This window comes from Malaclemys terrapin, chromosome 1, assembly GCF_027887155.1.
Source record: "Malaclemys terrapin pileata isolate rMalTer1 chromosome 1, rMalTer1.hap1, whole genome shotgun sequence".
In the NCBI taxonomy this organism is placed as follows: Eukaryota; Metazoa; Chordata; order Testudines; family Emydidae; genus Malaclemys; species Malaclemys terrapin.
Window position 1 is genome coordinate 272,517,446 of NC_071505.1, and position 18,031 is coordinate 272,535,476.

At 38.7% G+C, this 18,031-nt stretch overlaps 1 protein-coding gene across 3 annotated transcripts in view; it reads left to right on the plus strand.

The window, feature by feature from the left end:
• MYO16 (myosin XVI) overlaps positions 1-18,031 on the plus strand; it is a 588,255-nt gene that overhangs the window by 551,508 nt on the left and 18,716 nt on the right. For all 3 annotated transcript variants that reach the window (XM_054013071.1, XM_054013089.1, XM_054013080.1), the window contains 2 exons: positions 6,311-6,469; positions 12,246-12,337. In XM_054013071.1, the coding sequence (XP_053869046.1) occupies positions 6,311-6,469; positions 12,246-12,337 (251 nt within the window). The remainder of the gene's footprint in view (positions 1-6,310; positions 6,470-12,245; positions 12,338-18,031) is intronic.

Sequence of the window (18,031 nt, forward strand, 5' to 3'; positions counted from 1 at the left end):
CATACAAGCTGATAGCATCCTCCAGTTATCTTCTGAGTCTCTTTCTTATGTTCACTTCTGGCAGTTGGCCCCACTGAGCCTCTCATTGCACTGGACACTGGCCACACGTTGCAATGAAATTACGCTTATACATTTACAACATTTCTGTCATTACACCTTCCTAGCCTGAAAATGGGCCTCCAGAGTGCCAAGGCAAACAAAAACAAACCACTGCTTGACACCTTGTCAGTCTTGCCCTGAGGGGAAACAGTTCCCCAAACTGGAAACACAGTTCAAAGTACACCTCGAATCTAGGGCTGGGCAGCAACAGCAGCAGGATGGCTGCTGCATTCCTGTGAGAGATTTATATTCAGCAAAGGGCTGGAGCCATTTGAATTAATCTTCTTTCCCCTCAGAGCATGGCCAATGCATAACTTCCATGTACATTCTGGGAGGAGGAAGGCTGTGAAAGAGACAAGCTTGACCCTTCCTTTCCCTCTCCTCCTCTCAGGACTCAGGTTGCTTTTCCCTTAGCCGGTCTCATCAAACATCCTCCCCACTGAAACATGGGATAGAGTAGGGCATTTTAATATCAGCATTAAATGATATTTTTGGTAGAGAGAGAGAACTTCTGCCTCCTGCGTTGAGCATTTCACCATTATATGTTCTATATTCTCCATGCCTTTACTTAGCTCAACCACAGCCATACTTATTCTTTAGTAGTTTTCTTCTTGGGTTACATTATTTTCTTAATATTTTCAAGGTCAGATAAAAATGGTAATAGGATGGCTCATTTCTCTACAGCTTACTGTACTGTGTTTCAGTAGGCCATGATGATCTTGGCACATAAGGAAATAATGCTCTTCCAGTATCAAATTGCTAGATATACTCTAATATATGTTGAGAGAGAGAGATAAGGTTTTAGTGGGTAGCCATTACTCCACAGGGTTGAAAGATGAAATGACTTTTGGCTGTTATGGTTGAATCTGCAGACTGAAAGCATTACTGGACATTGGCCATTTTCTATTAAAAGAGAAACAGTTTTCAGCATAAACTACTAATCCCATTTATTTTAATTCTTCTTTTCTTTTTTTTTAAATGATGTTAGTCTTTCTTGACCTTCTGCACCTGAGGACAGGTCTACACTAGAAGTGCTACATTGGTGCAGCTGCATTGTTGCAGCTACACTGCTGTAGCGTGTCTGGTGAAGGCGCTGTATGTCGACGGGAGAGTCCTCACAATTCCTCCACCTCCGTGAGAGGCAGTAGCTATGTCAGCAGGACAGCATCTCCTGCCGTATAGAGCTGGTGTGGTCAGCGCTTAGGTCGCTGTAACTTGCGTCGCTCGGGAGAGGAGCAGGTTTACACCTCTGAGCAACATAAGTTAGATCGACTTAAGTGGTAGTGTAGACCTGTCCTCAGAGGCAGATTTTTCTTTTCTTTCTGAGCTGTGGCAGTGGGTACTGAAAGCTTATCCCTAATGACCCATATTACAGCTCTCATTGCACTTTGGCGACACTGCACCAATCGTGCAGGGGAAGTATGAACCTGACCCATTAAAATCAATAGGAGCCTTCGATTGTTTTCACTGGGCTTTGGATCAGTCTGTAAAAGAGCTCTGAACTCAAGAACCACTGCCATGGAAAGACAAAAAATTGGAAGAGGCAGGTGAGTTATGGGAAGGAAGGTAGAGGTATTTTTTTAAAGAGAGAGCTAGAGGGAGAAATAGGCAGTCATTCCACGAGGGAGTAGTTCTGCAGGAAAGATATGGATTCAGAAATAGAAAAAGACAATCAATTGGCTAAGACATGAGTATGTGAATCTTGCTAGCATAATGATATTTTGTGGAAATCCGTGTACATGTTGACACTTACATTTGAGCTAAATTATGTCTCTAAGTTTATTTAAGTGGGAGAGCAGATTTAATTTATTTTCTCACTTAATTACCATATAGTCTTTCAATATGTGTCAATATACAACTTGTGTCTGCAGGCCAATTGGACCCGATAGGTAGGTTCTGTTCATCCATTTTCCATGAAGGATGTGTGACTAGCTATATAAGCTGATGGTAACAATATTAATTTAAGTATGTTCCTACTCATAAAACAAATATAGTGTATGGAAATTCACATTTGTGCTCATACAAAGAGATACATGTTTTATAACAGAATATTTTGAATATTTACAGCTCAACTAAAATAGGGACATTTTTTCTTTGTCAAAGAGAGAAGGATCATTTAGCCCCCTGGTATTTTGATTCATAGGAATTCACATAAAGAAAGAGAAGAAAAGAAACAGTAGTAGTTAATCATTTCCATGATTGGCATAATCAAACTTTTTTTCCCCAGTATGAGAGCGAGTGTCTTTATTACACTCACTGTCTCATGATTATGTCATGAGCTCTAAACATCATCTCTTCCAGGAACTCGGAACATAACAGGTGAATGGGGGATTCATGAGTTGACTCTACTGTGTATCGTATTTGTTACATTTGAAAAAAATACTCCAGTGGTTTACAGATAAACAGAGTGTGACAATGTTTCTGACTCTCCACCATGCCACAAGTAATGGCCTAATTGTGCCCCAATTTACAACCCATTCAATCTCTTTGACTTCAGTGAGATTTTGCCAGGTGTAAGTCAGAGCAGAATTTGACTATGAGAATTAAACACTCCATCATATTCCTGGCAAAGTCTAATAATGTTCAAAATATTCTTATTCATCACAGGACCTGGGAAGTTTTCCGTTTAAAATCTTCCACTCTTGAAGCCTCTGATCCTGCCTGCCTGCCTACCATAAACTGCCTATTGTCATGCTTTCACCCTTACTGGCTTCTCCCAATATCAGTGTCAGTATCACTCTTCACATAAGCTTTTGTTTATTCATTATCAAGTTAAGACACTGCCAATCTCTGTTGCAATGTACTTATGGTGAGAGCAACAGAGTGAGTTTGAACAAACAGCCAACACTCAATAGTGCTGACTAGCAGCATGACAGCTTTAGAAGCCATTTTTTTTTTTTATTCTTTTCTCTTAAAGAATTTTTGTTGACATTTTTAGAACGTTGACAGGGGTGGAGGAACGGTGCACAAGTATGTTTGTGTCAGGGATACCGGACAGAGGAAAGTTGATAGTACTATATATAGAAAGTAGTTTCCAAATTACTGTAGGAGTGTATCAGGATGTTGTGAAGTTCAAGTGAGTTTCAAGCTAATATTTAATTGTGCATGATGTGCAGTATACTTATCTCAAGATGCCACTACACAATGCAACAGCTTATGTAATAAATATGTTTTGAAAAAAATAGAGATCAATTTGTTATGCTATCCACAGAATGACCTTATTTAGAAAACTCACCTAATTCCACAGAGCAGGAAATAAGTCAACAATATATGTCCAATATTTATGCACTATAGCTGTTCACTGTAGGGTTTTATTCCCATTACTAGCAATCAGCCAATATACGCGGTGGTGTTTTTCTATTGGATCACTGGAACCTAGTACTGAGAAGTAGAAATGCCCTACATATATAAAATAAACATAAGTTCAGTTATATAACCCAGACTTCTATGAGGTGAAATCTAGATTTGCTTCCCCTCACCTAGGCTTCTGGTAGAGAAGACAGAACTATTTCAAATACCAATGTGGTTCGCACTAGCTATGTCTAAACTTACGGCAGTGTGTAGAATACAGACGCCGAGCATGGGTATAAATAACAGTGTAGACGGTGAGACACTGCTTAGTGAGTAGAGTAAAAACATGCCAGAATCTTAGGGTATAAACCCTACGTGGCTCTCTACATGCCCAAGCAGTGCCTCCCATGTCTACACCGCTATTTTTAGCAGTGTATTATCCTGCTGTTTTCCCGCTGCTGGAGCCTTTCCCGGTCACAGAGAAAAGCTCCAGCAGTGGGGAAAGGCTCTGGTTTTGGGGAGTCAATGCCTCTCACTGCCACGTATAGCTGCACATCACAGTATGGACACAGCCTGCTTTTCACTGTGGTGTGTTTCTACACGTACTATCCACACCACTGCCAGTGTATACAAGGCCTAGGAATTGTATCTCTGTAGTTTCTCTTTAATATTTGCCCTGTTAGCAATTAAAGGCATGCATTTGCTACCGTGAATGGAGCACATGGAACAGTTAATTTGTATCTAAAGATGTCTGTCCCAGATATACTTCATATCTGTCCACCGTTTTCTTCTTCTAGTTAAAGGTGGTAGTAGACTATCCATTTAACTGGATAATAACTGTCCATAATGCTTTTCAGCATTTCAACCTTAAAATATAAAACAAAACAAAAAATCCTCTTTTTCAAGGGTACTGCATTAGTCAAAGGAGACATATATGTGTCTCTGAAAGAAAAAAAATTTGCAAAATAGATATACAAAAATCCACTGTCAACTTGAATTTCTCATATGAATTGCAGATTTTGGGGGCACTCAATAAATCTTCTGGGTATCAAGAAAAAGAAGGACCCTATTCAATGACTTTCTACTTTTTATGTAATAGGAGGCATAGTAATTACGTAGGTGGTTTATGATGATCTATAGGCAACTGTACTGACTATTTCCCACTAAAGATTTGTGGAGTTTCTCTTTCAGGCAAATTTTATATAAGCTATAATATGTAGCTGTACTTTACAGCTAGCCTGCTACTACCAAGGCTAAGTCAAGCATTTACTTCACATTCTTTAATGTTGTACTGTGTGCCAAGTCAGACTCTGCTGAGGCTCTAGCTCTTTTCCTAAATCAGCTAATATGAGAGGGTGCAGGAGACGTAGCTGATGAACAGAGAGTTAATTTAAATTCAGTTTTCCCTTCCCTTTGCATAGGGGTTCAATGTGCACACGTGTTATAGACATTATTTGTCTTTTGGGGAGAAATGAAAGTATCTTTGGAAAGGCATGGATCCATACCCCAGGGCTTTAGAATTGTGTTAAACTGTCAGAGCCAGGCTGTCTTATGGACCTAGCTGGAGATCACTCTGGGTGGGGCTCAATCTGTAAAGAGTCCGTGTCATTTTGGGATTTGCCTTAAGGAGGATTCTGATGTTACACTTTAACAATGTACACTTATTTTGCTCTCTGATGATGGTGGTTGTTATTATGGTAGCATCAAAAGGATCAAATCCAAGATCAGTACAATGCCGCTGTACAAGCCCATAGTAGGAATAGTCCCTGCCCTGAAGAGCTTACAGTCTAAACATACAAGACAGTGAGACAAGGAAATGTAACTATTCTTATCCCCACTTTGCAGAGGGAACTGAAGCACAGATGGATTAAATGACTTGCTCATAAGCACGTAAAATGTTTGTGGCAGCAATTGAACCCAGTTATCTTGAGTTCCCATCCAGAGCCTTGACACTATTTCAAGGCAGTACGTATGTTTGTTTCTGCAGACAAGGGTGGAAAAAGCAGAATGACAAAGATAAGACACCTGATTCTTCACTGCCTTGCACCAGCTGTCATCGTCCACATTAGGTCAGCAAGGCTACCATTCTGATCTGGCAGTACTTATACCTCCTTTGCACAGTTGTCAATGGCTACAAAAGGTGCTAGGCAGTGGAGCCTTATATACAGGATGTAAGACATTAGAATGAAATTAGAGGGACAGTCTCAAAACTATGTCTGTGACAGTTCTGTGTCTACTTTTTTAAGATGATGGACTTTCGTGCATTTTTCTTGGTTATCTTAGGAGGAATAATTCTTAAAGAACTGTCATGGCAGAAAACGGGTATTTGCCATTCATTTGAGTTTGTGCGAAAGGTCACCTAAATTCTCCTCCTGGGAGAATGTGAGAGAAAGACAAAACCACATGTGACCGTTATTAGTCACATCACTTAATGCACTAGCACATTTTACTGAGATATTACAGTAGTAAGGACAGTATAAGAACCTATATAGAATAGAATAGAATCTAAAATATAGGCAGTATATTTGCCAAGAATTTTCAGAGCAAGAGATTATCATGCATTGTAGAAGGAGGAACACTTGTTTTTGATTTTGTAAACTGATATATGTATGAAAAGAAACAGCACAAATGAAACCCAGTTAATTCTTTGCTATTATAAACTTTAGATTGCATTTCATTATTGTCTTTGCCTGAAATTTTTTTTCTAGTGGGTTTAGTGTTTACTTAAAATTCATTTTAAAATGCAATTTGATTAGTAGATACCAGGTTACTCTGTGTGTGTGTGTGTGTGTGTGTGTGTGTGTGTGTGTGTGTGTGTGTGTGTGTGTGTGTGTGTGTGTGTGTGTGTGTGTGTGTGTGTGTGAGAGAGAGAGAGATACACTATTCAGTGAAAAGCTGACAGGCTGTTTATTTATATCAGGTGTTGAAACTAATATGAACTTGACAAGCAGGGAAGATCCCACCACATCAGAAGTTGGATCAGAAACCCAAGATAAAAATGCAAACAACCATGGAACTCAATCGTCTAATCCACTGTCCAGTTCCGTAACTGCTGAAAATGGAAATTCAGTCTCAAATGGTAAGCGGTTTTTAATCTAAAAACATTCTAACATAAAATTGCTTAAGTGGTTTTCTGAATGAGTTTTTTAAGATATAGTCAAACTCTAGAATGTTTTGAATTGCAAAATATCCATCAAAAACTGGCTTAACTTTGTATTTATGAGTTAGTAAGCCTGTCTCCAATAATAACTGAGCGTGAATGACACAGAATTGCCTTTGTCGAGGAATTTGTAGTTAGCTCACTAGCTCATATAAGTGGCCTGGGCAACTGAGAATTCAGACTTCTGATCTTCTAATCAATGTAAAGTGGATTGAAAATGGAAAACATACTCTTCTCTTGGTACAGGTTTTCCTGCTAATGAAAGCTGAGTAATGTGTGGTTGTAAGTGGCACTGAAGAAACAATACAAATTTACAAGCACCTAGGAAGTGATGGCCAGGTCCTCCAAGGCACTAATTGCCCTAAAACCCATTGATTTTAATCTATTTAGGACTTGTCTACACACAAAAGTTGTACCTGACAGTTAAATCAGTACAACCCCCTTAGTGTGGACACAATTATATCAGTATAAAGATGCTTATACCAGTGTAGCCCATTCCCATATGGAAAGAGGGACATACTATACCACTGTAAGGCACCTCTATGCCGGTATAACTGTATCCACACTGGAAGTTGTATCAGTATAAATATTTCCTGATATAAATATATCACACCCTGCGCCAAAATAGTTATACTGGTACAAAATCTATGTGTGGACTGGGCTTTAAATTCTTATCTATCTAGGGTTTTAGTAGTATTTTCTAATGTCCTGAAGGGATTGCTTACTATTGACAGTTAAGAAATTAAGTTACATTTTATATATTAAATTTACATGTCTGAATAGTTTATAAAGGGTTAATAAATGATTAAGAGTTTCTCTCATAAATAGCTAATCAGTTGTTACAGAATCTAACAGGTCAAGAGTTTGCTTGTAGCCATTTATAATTTCTATTCTATAATATCAATAACCCATACTACTCACATTGGTAACATGCTTATAACATCTATGAATAATTTATCAACCCTTTTAAAATGATTAATAAATAGAACTTTAATATACAGTGTGACCAGAAAGTGTAATGATTAGAGAGGATTGGGAATTTTCCAACCATTTTGTTCGTTCAAAAATGCTGATTTGCTGAAACTGAGAATTTTTGCAGAAACAGATCAGTTTTGATAGAATGTTAATCAGGAGAGATGTGGAAGCTCTAAGCTCTAGAGCAGGGACATGAGCATGGGTCTCCCACATCCTATGTGAGTACCCTAACCCCTAATCCACAGAGTTCATCTCTAGCATACTGGTCCAATGAATACATGATTATATATACAAGATGGAACAGCTCCAACAGGAGAGAATGAGAGACCCATCCCACCAGAGAATAGCCCGTGGCTTATGACACTTACCTGGGAGGTGGGATACACATATTTCAATCTCTGCTCTGAATCAGTGATGAGTGCCCAAGTTCTTGGCTATTACAGGGTCTGATGGGTGGGCCTCTCTTTCTGATCTTTCATGAAAAAAATGGAAAGGTCTCAGTTTTGTTCCATACTGGAATGAAACCAAATTCCAAAACCTTATTTTTTTTTACAAAACAGAATTCTTGTTTTCCAGCCAGCCCTAGTAATGATGGTTACATCAGTTAACAAATGGGAAAATCCTCTGGAGCACTTCAGAAGAAGGATTAAAGGAATCCAGGGTTCCAAAGATGATCTATTTTTTTAAAAAAAAAGTAGAAAAGTCCTTCAGTTATGAGAGCTTAGCTTCTTAAATGTTTTAAAGTCTGTCTTTTCTTGGGCATCTTTAGAGAATGATGACATTTGAAAACATGCCCATAAGATTTATCCCATTTTAAAGTATAGACTTACTCTTTTCTTTTACTGCTCATCAAACTCTGCTAACTTTGTGGAATTTTTGGCATGAAATGCATGATTAAATATATGATATTTAGATGATAAAACTACCAAGTACTGAGATGTACCAGCAGTCTGATTTCCATAGTTAGAAGTAGAAATCCAGATTAATACATTACTCATTTAAGCAAATACTGAAGCAATTTCTTAAATAAAATCTTGTCCTTTGCTGTCATGAAGAGTGAAGTGACCGTACCACTCCTCTGAAGCATGTAGTATAATAAAAGAAATTTAAAGTTATTATACTGAAAAGAACAATCATTTTGCAAGACTTTAATCTTACTTCTGAAAGAATCTGATGAATTCTTTAGAAAACCATTCCTAAGCAGCTAAAAAGTTGGCTGGCACAACCTCCTAACAGACGAATGCTGTATCACATTCAGAAGCTAAGTTGAATTAGTATGGAATTTTAATGGAAGTTTTTCATTTTTATATATTGTAATCCTCTTCCTCCTTAGTTTGTCTTCCTTCAGTGTTTGCAGTAACAGCATGGAAAAGCAGAGTGCCACAACAGAACTGTGACATTTCCTAAAGCACTAACCCTCCAGACCTACCATAGTTTTAGTTTAACAGGAAGAACCACATAAGTGTTTCTAAAACACACAGACAATAAGCAGAAATTCCATCTAGCACTTTATGGCCTACAGCTGAAAAGTGCCAGATCCTAACAATAAAAAAGCAGAGTTCATGGAAGAAAGCGCTCAAGTACTGAAGAGTGGGCTAATATATCCAGGATCTTGATAGACTCCAGTGTATGGACTTGATAGACTCTGAGTGCATGGAAATTTACTGTTCATCCCTTCCAAATATTAATTAAAATGTGGTAGAAGAGAGCTGGGAATAACAAATTAAGAAAAATGATTAGCTATAACCACTATGAAATAAACTGACTATACTGGATGGGAACATACAGGTCTTTTTGTGAATTTGAGAGACAAATCCCCAAACTATGTTGCAGTCTGCCCCACCACTGTCCCTAGGAAGAGGCCACTCTGTCTTTGCTGCAGAGCTAACTTGAGTTATAACACAAGTGTCGCCCCTAATTCAAGTCCTAGCCACACACAAAACACATTAACTCAAGCATAGTGGTGGTGTTAATTCAAGTTGGCTGGCTCATCAGGCAGTGTAGGCTAGCATTCAAATTAGCACAATTCATCAGCTGCTGACACAACCACTCTGTGCTGCTATCGCAGGTTGAAGTGTTATTTTGCAGTGTGGCCACTCTTGAGGTAGGCTAGCTTGAGAGAAGTTAACTCAAGTGTAGATAACTCGAGTTAACTCTGCAGTGAAGACATAGCCTAAGCTAAACAATAGCTTGTCATTTCAAGTATTAATTTCCAACCAGGATTCAGTGGCAGCTCCAACGGTTGCTTATTTAGGCCTGCTCTATACTTAAAGGATTTGCCAACATAGCTGTGTGATTAGGAGTGTGAAAAAACTCACATCTCTAACCGACATAACTATGCTAGCAAAAGCCCTACTGTAAATTCAGTTATATCAGCTAAGATGTCTTTTTGCCAGCATAGCTTATTTTATTCAGGGAACTGGTAAAAGCTATAACAGCAAAAGCACTCTCTTGCTGCTATAAGCTGAATCTCTACTATGGGGGGTTTACCAGTATTGCTATAAGAAAAAAACCCTTTCCAGTGGAGTCAAGGCCTTAGAATCAATGCCATGTGACAGGGGGTCTCTACCTTTTTTTGAATCACACTCTCCCCAACCTTTTTTTTTTTTTTACTTGGAACACCCTCCCCCAAAATGAGACTTCCCAATGCAATCTAGATGAACCAGGGCCATTAATACATTGATTCCAATAAAGGGGATTCTACTTTAAATAAAGCACTCCTTTGATCCTGCTGTCTAACTGTGAACAGGCTAGGAAACCTTTAAAAGCACATACTTTAATATCGCACAATATTTTCAGGGAAGTATTTCTCAATTTCATCATTGAAGAGTGCTAATGAGCATTGCAACCGTGCATACTAGCTCATAACACGACTCACTGAAATTTGGCCGAGGCACTCCTCCATCAAGAAGGAAAGGTGACTGGGCCAAATTTGAATCAGTGGCATTGTGACCTCGTGAGTGAGTGAGTGAGAAGGCTCGCTGCACTGCCCTAGAAAGTTTTATGTGACCCCCGCTTTCCCCTGGTTGAGAAACCCTGGCATAGAAGAAGGCTGTGTTGAGAGCGAAAAGAGAGCTATACTAACCAGAAAACTAGGGCAAGAAAGTCTCAGGAAATATAGGTGACAACCTGTATAGGTTATACTTCTGGGTTTCATATTTTTGAATTTAGTGCCTATCAAAGTGTTTGGAAGGAAACAAAGCTGGATGCTTTTGTTAAACTGGTGTTAATTTGGGTTAAACCAGAAGCTCCTCAATAAAACCCAACCCAGAGACCATGATTTGTCCTCAAACCTGATTCTCTGATTTAAGCAACTTTTGTTCTAATGGTTGTGCACCTGCTAAACTGATATTTCCAACTTTGTGATGAATTAAGCAAAGGTCTTATTCAGTGCACAGCTGTGGTGTCCTAATATTTACCCAAGTGTATGTAAAGGAAACCTTTCAGAATGTAATCTACAACTCCATTTATCTTTCCAAACTCCACCAGCTCTCTGCTTTCCATGTCCATGCTGACGTACTTCTTTGAACTTCAGTGTACATGGAAACTCTGCTTATTTGATAAGACATCTTATCTAAGTACCTTACATAGAAATAAACAGATGAATCACTGATGCCTGGGACTTAGATCAAGGTTATCCTTTAAGAGTGTCCTAATGTGGAAGGATATACTACAATATTATTTAAAGAAAAAAAACAGTAGTGGCTAAGAAAATATTTTTAGTTTATTTTGATGATGTTCTTCAATCACACCAGTATTTCACATTAGTTCTTACAGTGCCCACTCAAAATAGCATTATACATTTAAAGAATGTGGATGATTCTTTAATCATATGGACCGAGATAAATCAGGAATAACTCACCTTAAATCACTGAAGAGGCATCAGTATAGAACTGGTGTGATGTCAATATAGAGTGTAGAATATTAGCTAATTTTTTTAAAAATTCTGATAATTTATCTATTATCTCTGTTTCACAAAAAATAATATCCACATACAAAACAGTTGTTTTTCATCTGTTTAAAAAAATCACCTCTGATGATTGGACAAGTAGAAGTTTGCAAGACAGCACGGTTCCCGGGCCATTTATACAAGCAAAAAACTCAATGCATTACAAGTTCTCATTTTAGTTTATGCTTTATTACATTTTGGACCTCTGATTATTTCTTTAAAGATTTCATGCATTTTATGTACAATACACAACAATTTGCAAAGAGTGCAGTGTACAAACATCATTTAGAGCTTGATTCTGAAGGAAAGGATGTTCTTATGGTGAAGACACTGGATCGGGGCTCAGGAGATCCAGGTGCTAAGCCCAGCTCTTCCACAGACTTCCTACATGAGCTTGGGAAATGCATTTAGAGCCAGGTCTTGGCCCTCTGCTCTGTCCCCTTTGCACTGTTCCAGTGGCACAAAGGGGATGGAAATTGTTCTACAAGGGAACCAGGGATTCCTCTGACATAGGGAGAATCCCTGGTTGGTGTAAGCTTTTCCAGCATCATTGTTCTCTCTGTAAAGTGGCACATACACCAACAGTAGCTGATAAGTAATAACAATAATTTATCTCTTGGAAAATTTCAGTAACCCTGGGTATAGCAATATGTCATCATATTTATGTCTTTTGTACTCATCTAGTAAAAAATGTCAAGCGTTTTCAATCTCTGGCTGAAAGTCTGGCACTATATAAATGTCAGGCTATAAGTTAGTATTATTCTGCTTTAGGTTTACCAGAGGAAAATGAATATTCAAGACTGTCGGCCAGCACTACAGCGAGCTCATCAAATCAAAGGCACAGGGAGAGCCACACTAGTCAGGTAAATATTTTACAGATGGTCTAATATACTGAAACGAATAAGAATGTCACAGAGACTGCATACTGAAAGCATTCCCTATTCACATGTTTGTGTTGGCTTTGAAAAATACAGGTTTCCCTTAAATTATTCTCTTTATGTTAAGCCAAATACAATTATGAGTGTTCTTTTCAAGTTTTTTCATTGTGGAGATGATCTTCTTGGAGGTTTCTAATGCCACAATTCAAAGTTTATATCACTTTACATTGCTGGTTTGTGAGGGCATAATTTTCAGAAAGGCAATCTGACTCAGCAACCTGGGGGAAAGAGGATACTGATCTCTCCCAAAATATTCACAGTCGCACCAGAAAGACCTGAATAATAATCAGCTTCATAAGAAGAAATTAATAATTATATAGTCTCTTCATGCAAAAGTATTGAAGTCACTGAAAATATCATTAGGTACAAAAGAAATATAAATATTGCACTTTAATTACTTTGAAATTTGTGTTTAATTAATGGAACTTAATATAAAGTATTACCAACATAAAATTAGCTCTAAAGTACATTAAGTAAAACAAATGTGGGGGAGGAATGGAGAACATGGAGTAATGTATTTTCTTCATTCTTTTCTTCAGTATTTTGTACAAAACCTGAAACACTTTGCATTCCAGTTATTCAATTCTGTTCGAGCATTAGGCCTTCCAGCCATTATTTTTACTTTATTTAACAGATATAATTAGAATTTTCCATTTGTAATCCTCATATGTTTCATCCTGTCTTTAAAAAAAAAAATAGAATTGTGAGCCATGTTTTATTTGAAACTAAAAATCTTGCTGTAACTGCCAAATGAAGTCCAAGGGGAAAATATATTAGCGGAATTTCCTTATTAGTAAGAACTAATTAGACGATGCAATTTTCAAAATGTTGTACTAGAAGATAAGGGATGTGCTTTGTCGAAATGTATAAGATTTTTATTGTTTGTTTGTTTTTTATTTTTGGCAATCCAAAACAACAAAGGTGAAATCCAGGCCCTATGTCCAATGGGAGTTTTGTCAGTGAGTTCAATGGGCCCAGCATGGGTGGCAGGTGGAGCCCTCCTTAGGGGAGGCTAGCCCCCGGCTCTGCCTCTTCCCTCTCCCCCCACCCCCAGCTGGAGCCCCGAGACCACCTGCCCCTTCCCTGCAGCCGAGGCCACGAATCCCCACCCCGTACTCGCCAGAGGCCCTAGCACCCTCCCCCCTCACCCTGCCCTTGGCCAGAAGAGTTTTGGGCCAGCCGAAGCCCCGAGCCTCCCCTCCACCTCTGCCGACCCGGAGGTGCCCCGGGCCAGCTGCAGCTGTGCTGCACCTGCCTTCCCCAGACCCCAAGCTACTGCAGGGAAAAGCCTCTCAGCAGGCTGCCTTTGGGGACTACACAGCTCCTCCCGCAACACCTGACCGGGACCTTTCCCTCACCAACGGGCTGCTCAGCACCTTCTTCCTCTGACAGCACTTTCTTTCTACCCTCCCCCTTCCACACTTCAGATGCTCCTCAAACTCACGCCATCACAAACTCAGCCAAGGTCTCTGGCTTTAGAAGCACCTCTTGAGAGCCGCAGCTTCTGAGGCCCACAGATCCTTTGCACTTCCTGTAAATAAAAACACTAAAAATCAAGGAACTCACCAGTTAAAGCAATGTTTACATCCACACCAAAGACAGATGTCTTGCCACCCAAATATCATGAACTTGAACATACTCACAGAAGTCTTGTCTCCAAAATAAATTTCATTTCATGTTCTCAAAACTCATACCTACAAGTGCAATCTTAAATACAACTTCAGTAAGATGAAGATATCTTACGTCTACCACAGAAAGTGGGCTTGCATTTTATGCTTTTCCAATACAATCTGCTCTAATGAATGCATGCATCCCAAAATGTCGCTAGTTTTGCTACCAAGAAAAGAACACCTGAAAGAAATCTGTGTTCATTTTTTTCAGCAGAGAGATGTGAAAATCCACAGAGTGAAAAGCATTCCTCATTATGAGTATGCTATGAAATGTATTTGACAATGATTTGTTTTAATTACAATTGGCATTTCTTAGCACACTGATGGTGACACTAGCAATATGAGAGCCCAGGGTAAGTCATTTTACCATGCTTCACTTCATTAGCCTCACTTTTTCACGTAGCAGCAATTCTTTTACAGACATGTAATCAGACAAAGATTGTTGCACAGATCTGTAAAGATCCTAATTGCTATATAGGAAGAGGCATACATAGGACTGAAACGGAGTCTTTGGATGCCTTGGAAGATGCTCTGTCACTTCAGCTAAAGGAAACTGGTTCATTAGCCTGTGAGGTCTTTTTATACTTATGCTTTTTTTATATCTTACAGAGAATTGCTTATAGAGGCGAGAAGAGTTAATTTCACTTATGTCACACAATCTCATGACTCTGATATATCACAGATGAAGTTATGGTAATGTGGCTCATGGTACATTCTACTCTCAATGCAACGAAAACACACATATACACACATTAAAGAGCAAATGTCAAGTCCATTTACAGGAGCATAACATGTATAGCACCTGTGACTTTTAATTTTAAACAATAATGAAGTTTTCATATAATTCAGAATTAGCACCAAATATCCCATAGAATTAAAATCAGTTACTCAGATGATTATCCCTAGTGCTGGTTGACAATTTTTGACAAAAACTGTTTTAATTGAACAATAGGGTTTTGACAATTTCATTTTCATCCAAATATTTTGGATTTTGTCAAAAATTTAAAATGAAAAATGTTGACAGGCCATTTCACATTTAAGAATTGTCAGAAAAATCCCTCTCTCTCTCTCTCTCTCTCACTGGAAAATAGGGAGAACATTTAAAAATAGGAGTGGAATTTTTCCCACCAAAAGAAAATGAATTTCAAAGTGAAATTTTGTTTTAAAATGTTTTATCAAAAAATAAATTTTCTTCAAAAGAAATGAAAAATCTTTCTTTAAAAAAAACCTCACAAAATATACTTACCTTTTTTCAGCCAGCACTAGTTAACCCTGTACTGCCTTTTACAGTTCTGTGACTGCATGGTCATAAGTTTCCAGGCTCAGTAGAATATATACATAGCAAGTGGATGCCCGATAAAAACAAATGGCTCATAACTTTGCACTGGGTGTGGTGCTGTAGCATTAATCTCATCCTTCTTGCATCCCTAAACAATATGGTGGGCTGGATTGGGTGTCATAGATCTGAGGATCAGTGATCCAAAGGAGAGGCCAGTAACAGACTGGTGAGAAAGTGTTCCACGTGGGCGAATCTACTCAGATACTACATCTTTTTAAAAAATATGTGTTAATGCACAAGCATAAGGATTTTTTCCCTAATTGGGGATTCCAGGTTCCATTTATTCTAAGCTTTTATTTAATAGAAAAGCTTTCTAGCCCATTCTGTTGCAAAGATAAGCCTTCAAAATGTAAACTAAAGCTGGACAGTAAAGCTACTCTTGAAGGAACTGATTTTTTCATTATATCCAAGTCTGTCATTCCAACAAAAGTTTTCCTGTGCTCAAGCTCTTCAGAAGGCAGGACCAGATCTGTCAGTCACAGAAGGGAGATCTGCCTCTCCCTTCTAGGTAAAACCCGAATTTCCTTCTGGGAAAAACCCTAATTTGTTCTGCCTCTTGGCAGCTTCAACATGCAATCACCAGACCCTGCTGTTCTGAGACAGAGCATTGGAATCTCTTCCTTTCTCAGACTTAACTTAAAATTTCTTTATCTTAACCTATTCTCCTTTTCAAGTCAATTCTTGGTAGACCACTGGGCCTTTCAGGGGTGCTTGGCTGCACAGTATACAACTCCCATCCTACTCTAGACACCTAGGTAAGGGGCACAAAAGCTCTTCAAAATGGAGGAGAAAGCCAAAAGATGCCTCCTCTTCTCAGTTACCTTACAGCCTTATTTAGATGGGAAATGTTGCTGCCTCTGCAATAACATAATATGGAGGACTAGCCCTGCACAGAGCAGCAACATGAGCAAGGGAGTGCAAAGGTGAGATTTATGCATTCTTTTCAGTTTAGTCACATTCCAGGAACTGGTCCCAAAGCATAGTTATTTAAAAGTTAACATTATTAAGCACAGGGAATCTAAGAAACAAACACTCAGAGTGGGAAAGCTTCAACAGGAGATTTCCCCATAGGATGTTGGCTGGGCTTTTGGATATAAGGAGTCCACTGCTACCTCCTGTCTGTGAATGGTGCCTAAGTTCCCCTCAAAAAACCAAAATATTTAGTTTTGATAATGTCAAAATGGTTCATTTTAACATTTCCGAATGTTTTTCATTTCATTCAAAACAATTAGCCAAAATCGACATGAATTCACAAAATGTTTCAGTCAACCTGGATCTGCATTTTTCTGCAAAAAAAAAAAAAAAAAAAGTTCCATCCGAAAAGCTTTGCCAAGTACTACCAGGCACTCTGCATTAAAATGAAAGTGTGCTGGCCTTTCTGATTTTTTTCCCTATATAATTGTGAATTGTTTGTCTGTATTTTTGATACAGTTGTTATTACCATTTTCTACCCTGGTCTGTGGCTTGGGAGATGAAGAGAAAGAGCATGGTGGAGAGGAAAGAGCAGGCTGGCTAAAAGTTTCCATGTCCTTATGTGGGCATCAAAAAGCACCATGGACAGTCTGTAAAGTAGATGAGGGGGACAACGTGGAGATAAAGAACAGGTGGAAAATGATGGGCAGGGCAAAAGAAATGGGGAAATAATTGTGGGGATAAGCTGGGAACCAAACAAAGGATGATACAAACAAGGTGGCTTGTAGCAAGGACAAACAGACTGAGAAGGAAGGCAAAGAAGAGATGTGGGGATATGGATAAGAAGATTAGGAAAGAAGAAAAGGCGGAAGAGAGACAGAGCAAGAATAATAAAAAGGAGATCAGGGAGAGAAAACAAAGGGGAGTTTAAAATGACAGAAAAGGGAAAAGATATAGGGATAAATGAGAAAATAAGGAGACTGAAGGACAGAGAGACAAAGAAATGGAATCAGCAAGATGTTTCACATAATTCTGTGGTGAGTAAATTATTTTATGTATTCTTGCCTTTGTATTTTTGGTATAGACAAATGGGATATAAAAGAATTTTATAATGTACCTAATGTGCATATATTTATAGTATGACTTACTATGCAAATTAGATCTCAACCCAGTTGTTACCCAGGGTTATCTGAACCCAAAGCTATGGTAACTAATCCCTGTTTTCCAGGCGGTGTCAGGAAATAAATCAGTGGGGGACACAGCACCTCCATCTGATAAATGATTGCTTCCACCCCAAGATCCTTTTTTATTGAGTCTAAAGCACACATGAAAACCTAGCAATAGTCTAGACTCACCCCAGGTTGATATAGGTACCCAAGGTCTGAGGCGGTTTCTAGTGATTCAGCAGCACGGTTCAGCGGCCAGCCTGTCTCCTAGCCACTGGGGAGTTAGGTGTCGGTCTCCTAGCTCATAAAAATCCTCTCGAACTTCTCCCAAACTTCTCCAAATTGCACATACTCTCTAAACTCTTTTATAGGTACCTCAAAACAAAGCACTCATAGTAACTTTTAATAGGTTTGGGTTTCCCTAGCAACAACAAAGAACTCATAGTTTCTACTTATCGGCAAAGCAGTTTTGAGCAAGAAACTTACAAACGCAGGCACCCAGACTCAAGCTGAGCTATTCACATTCCTCCGC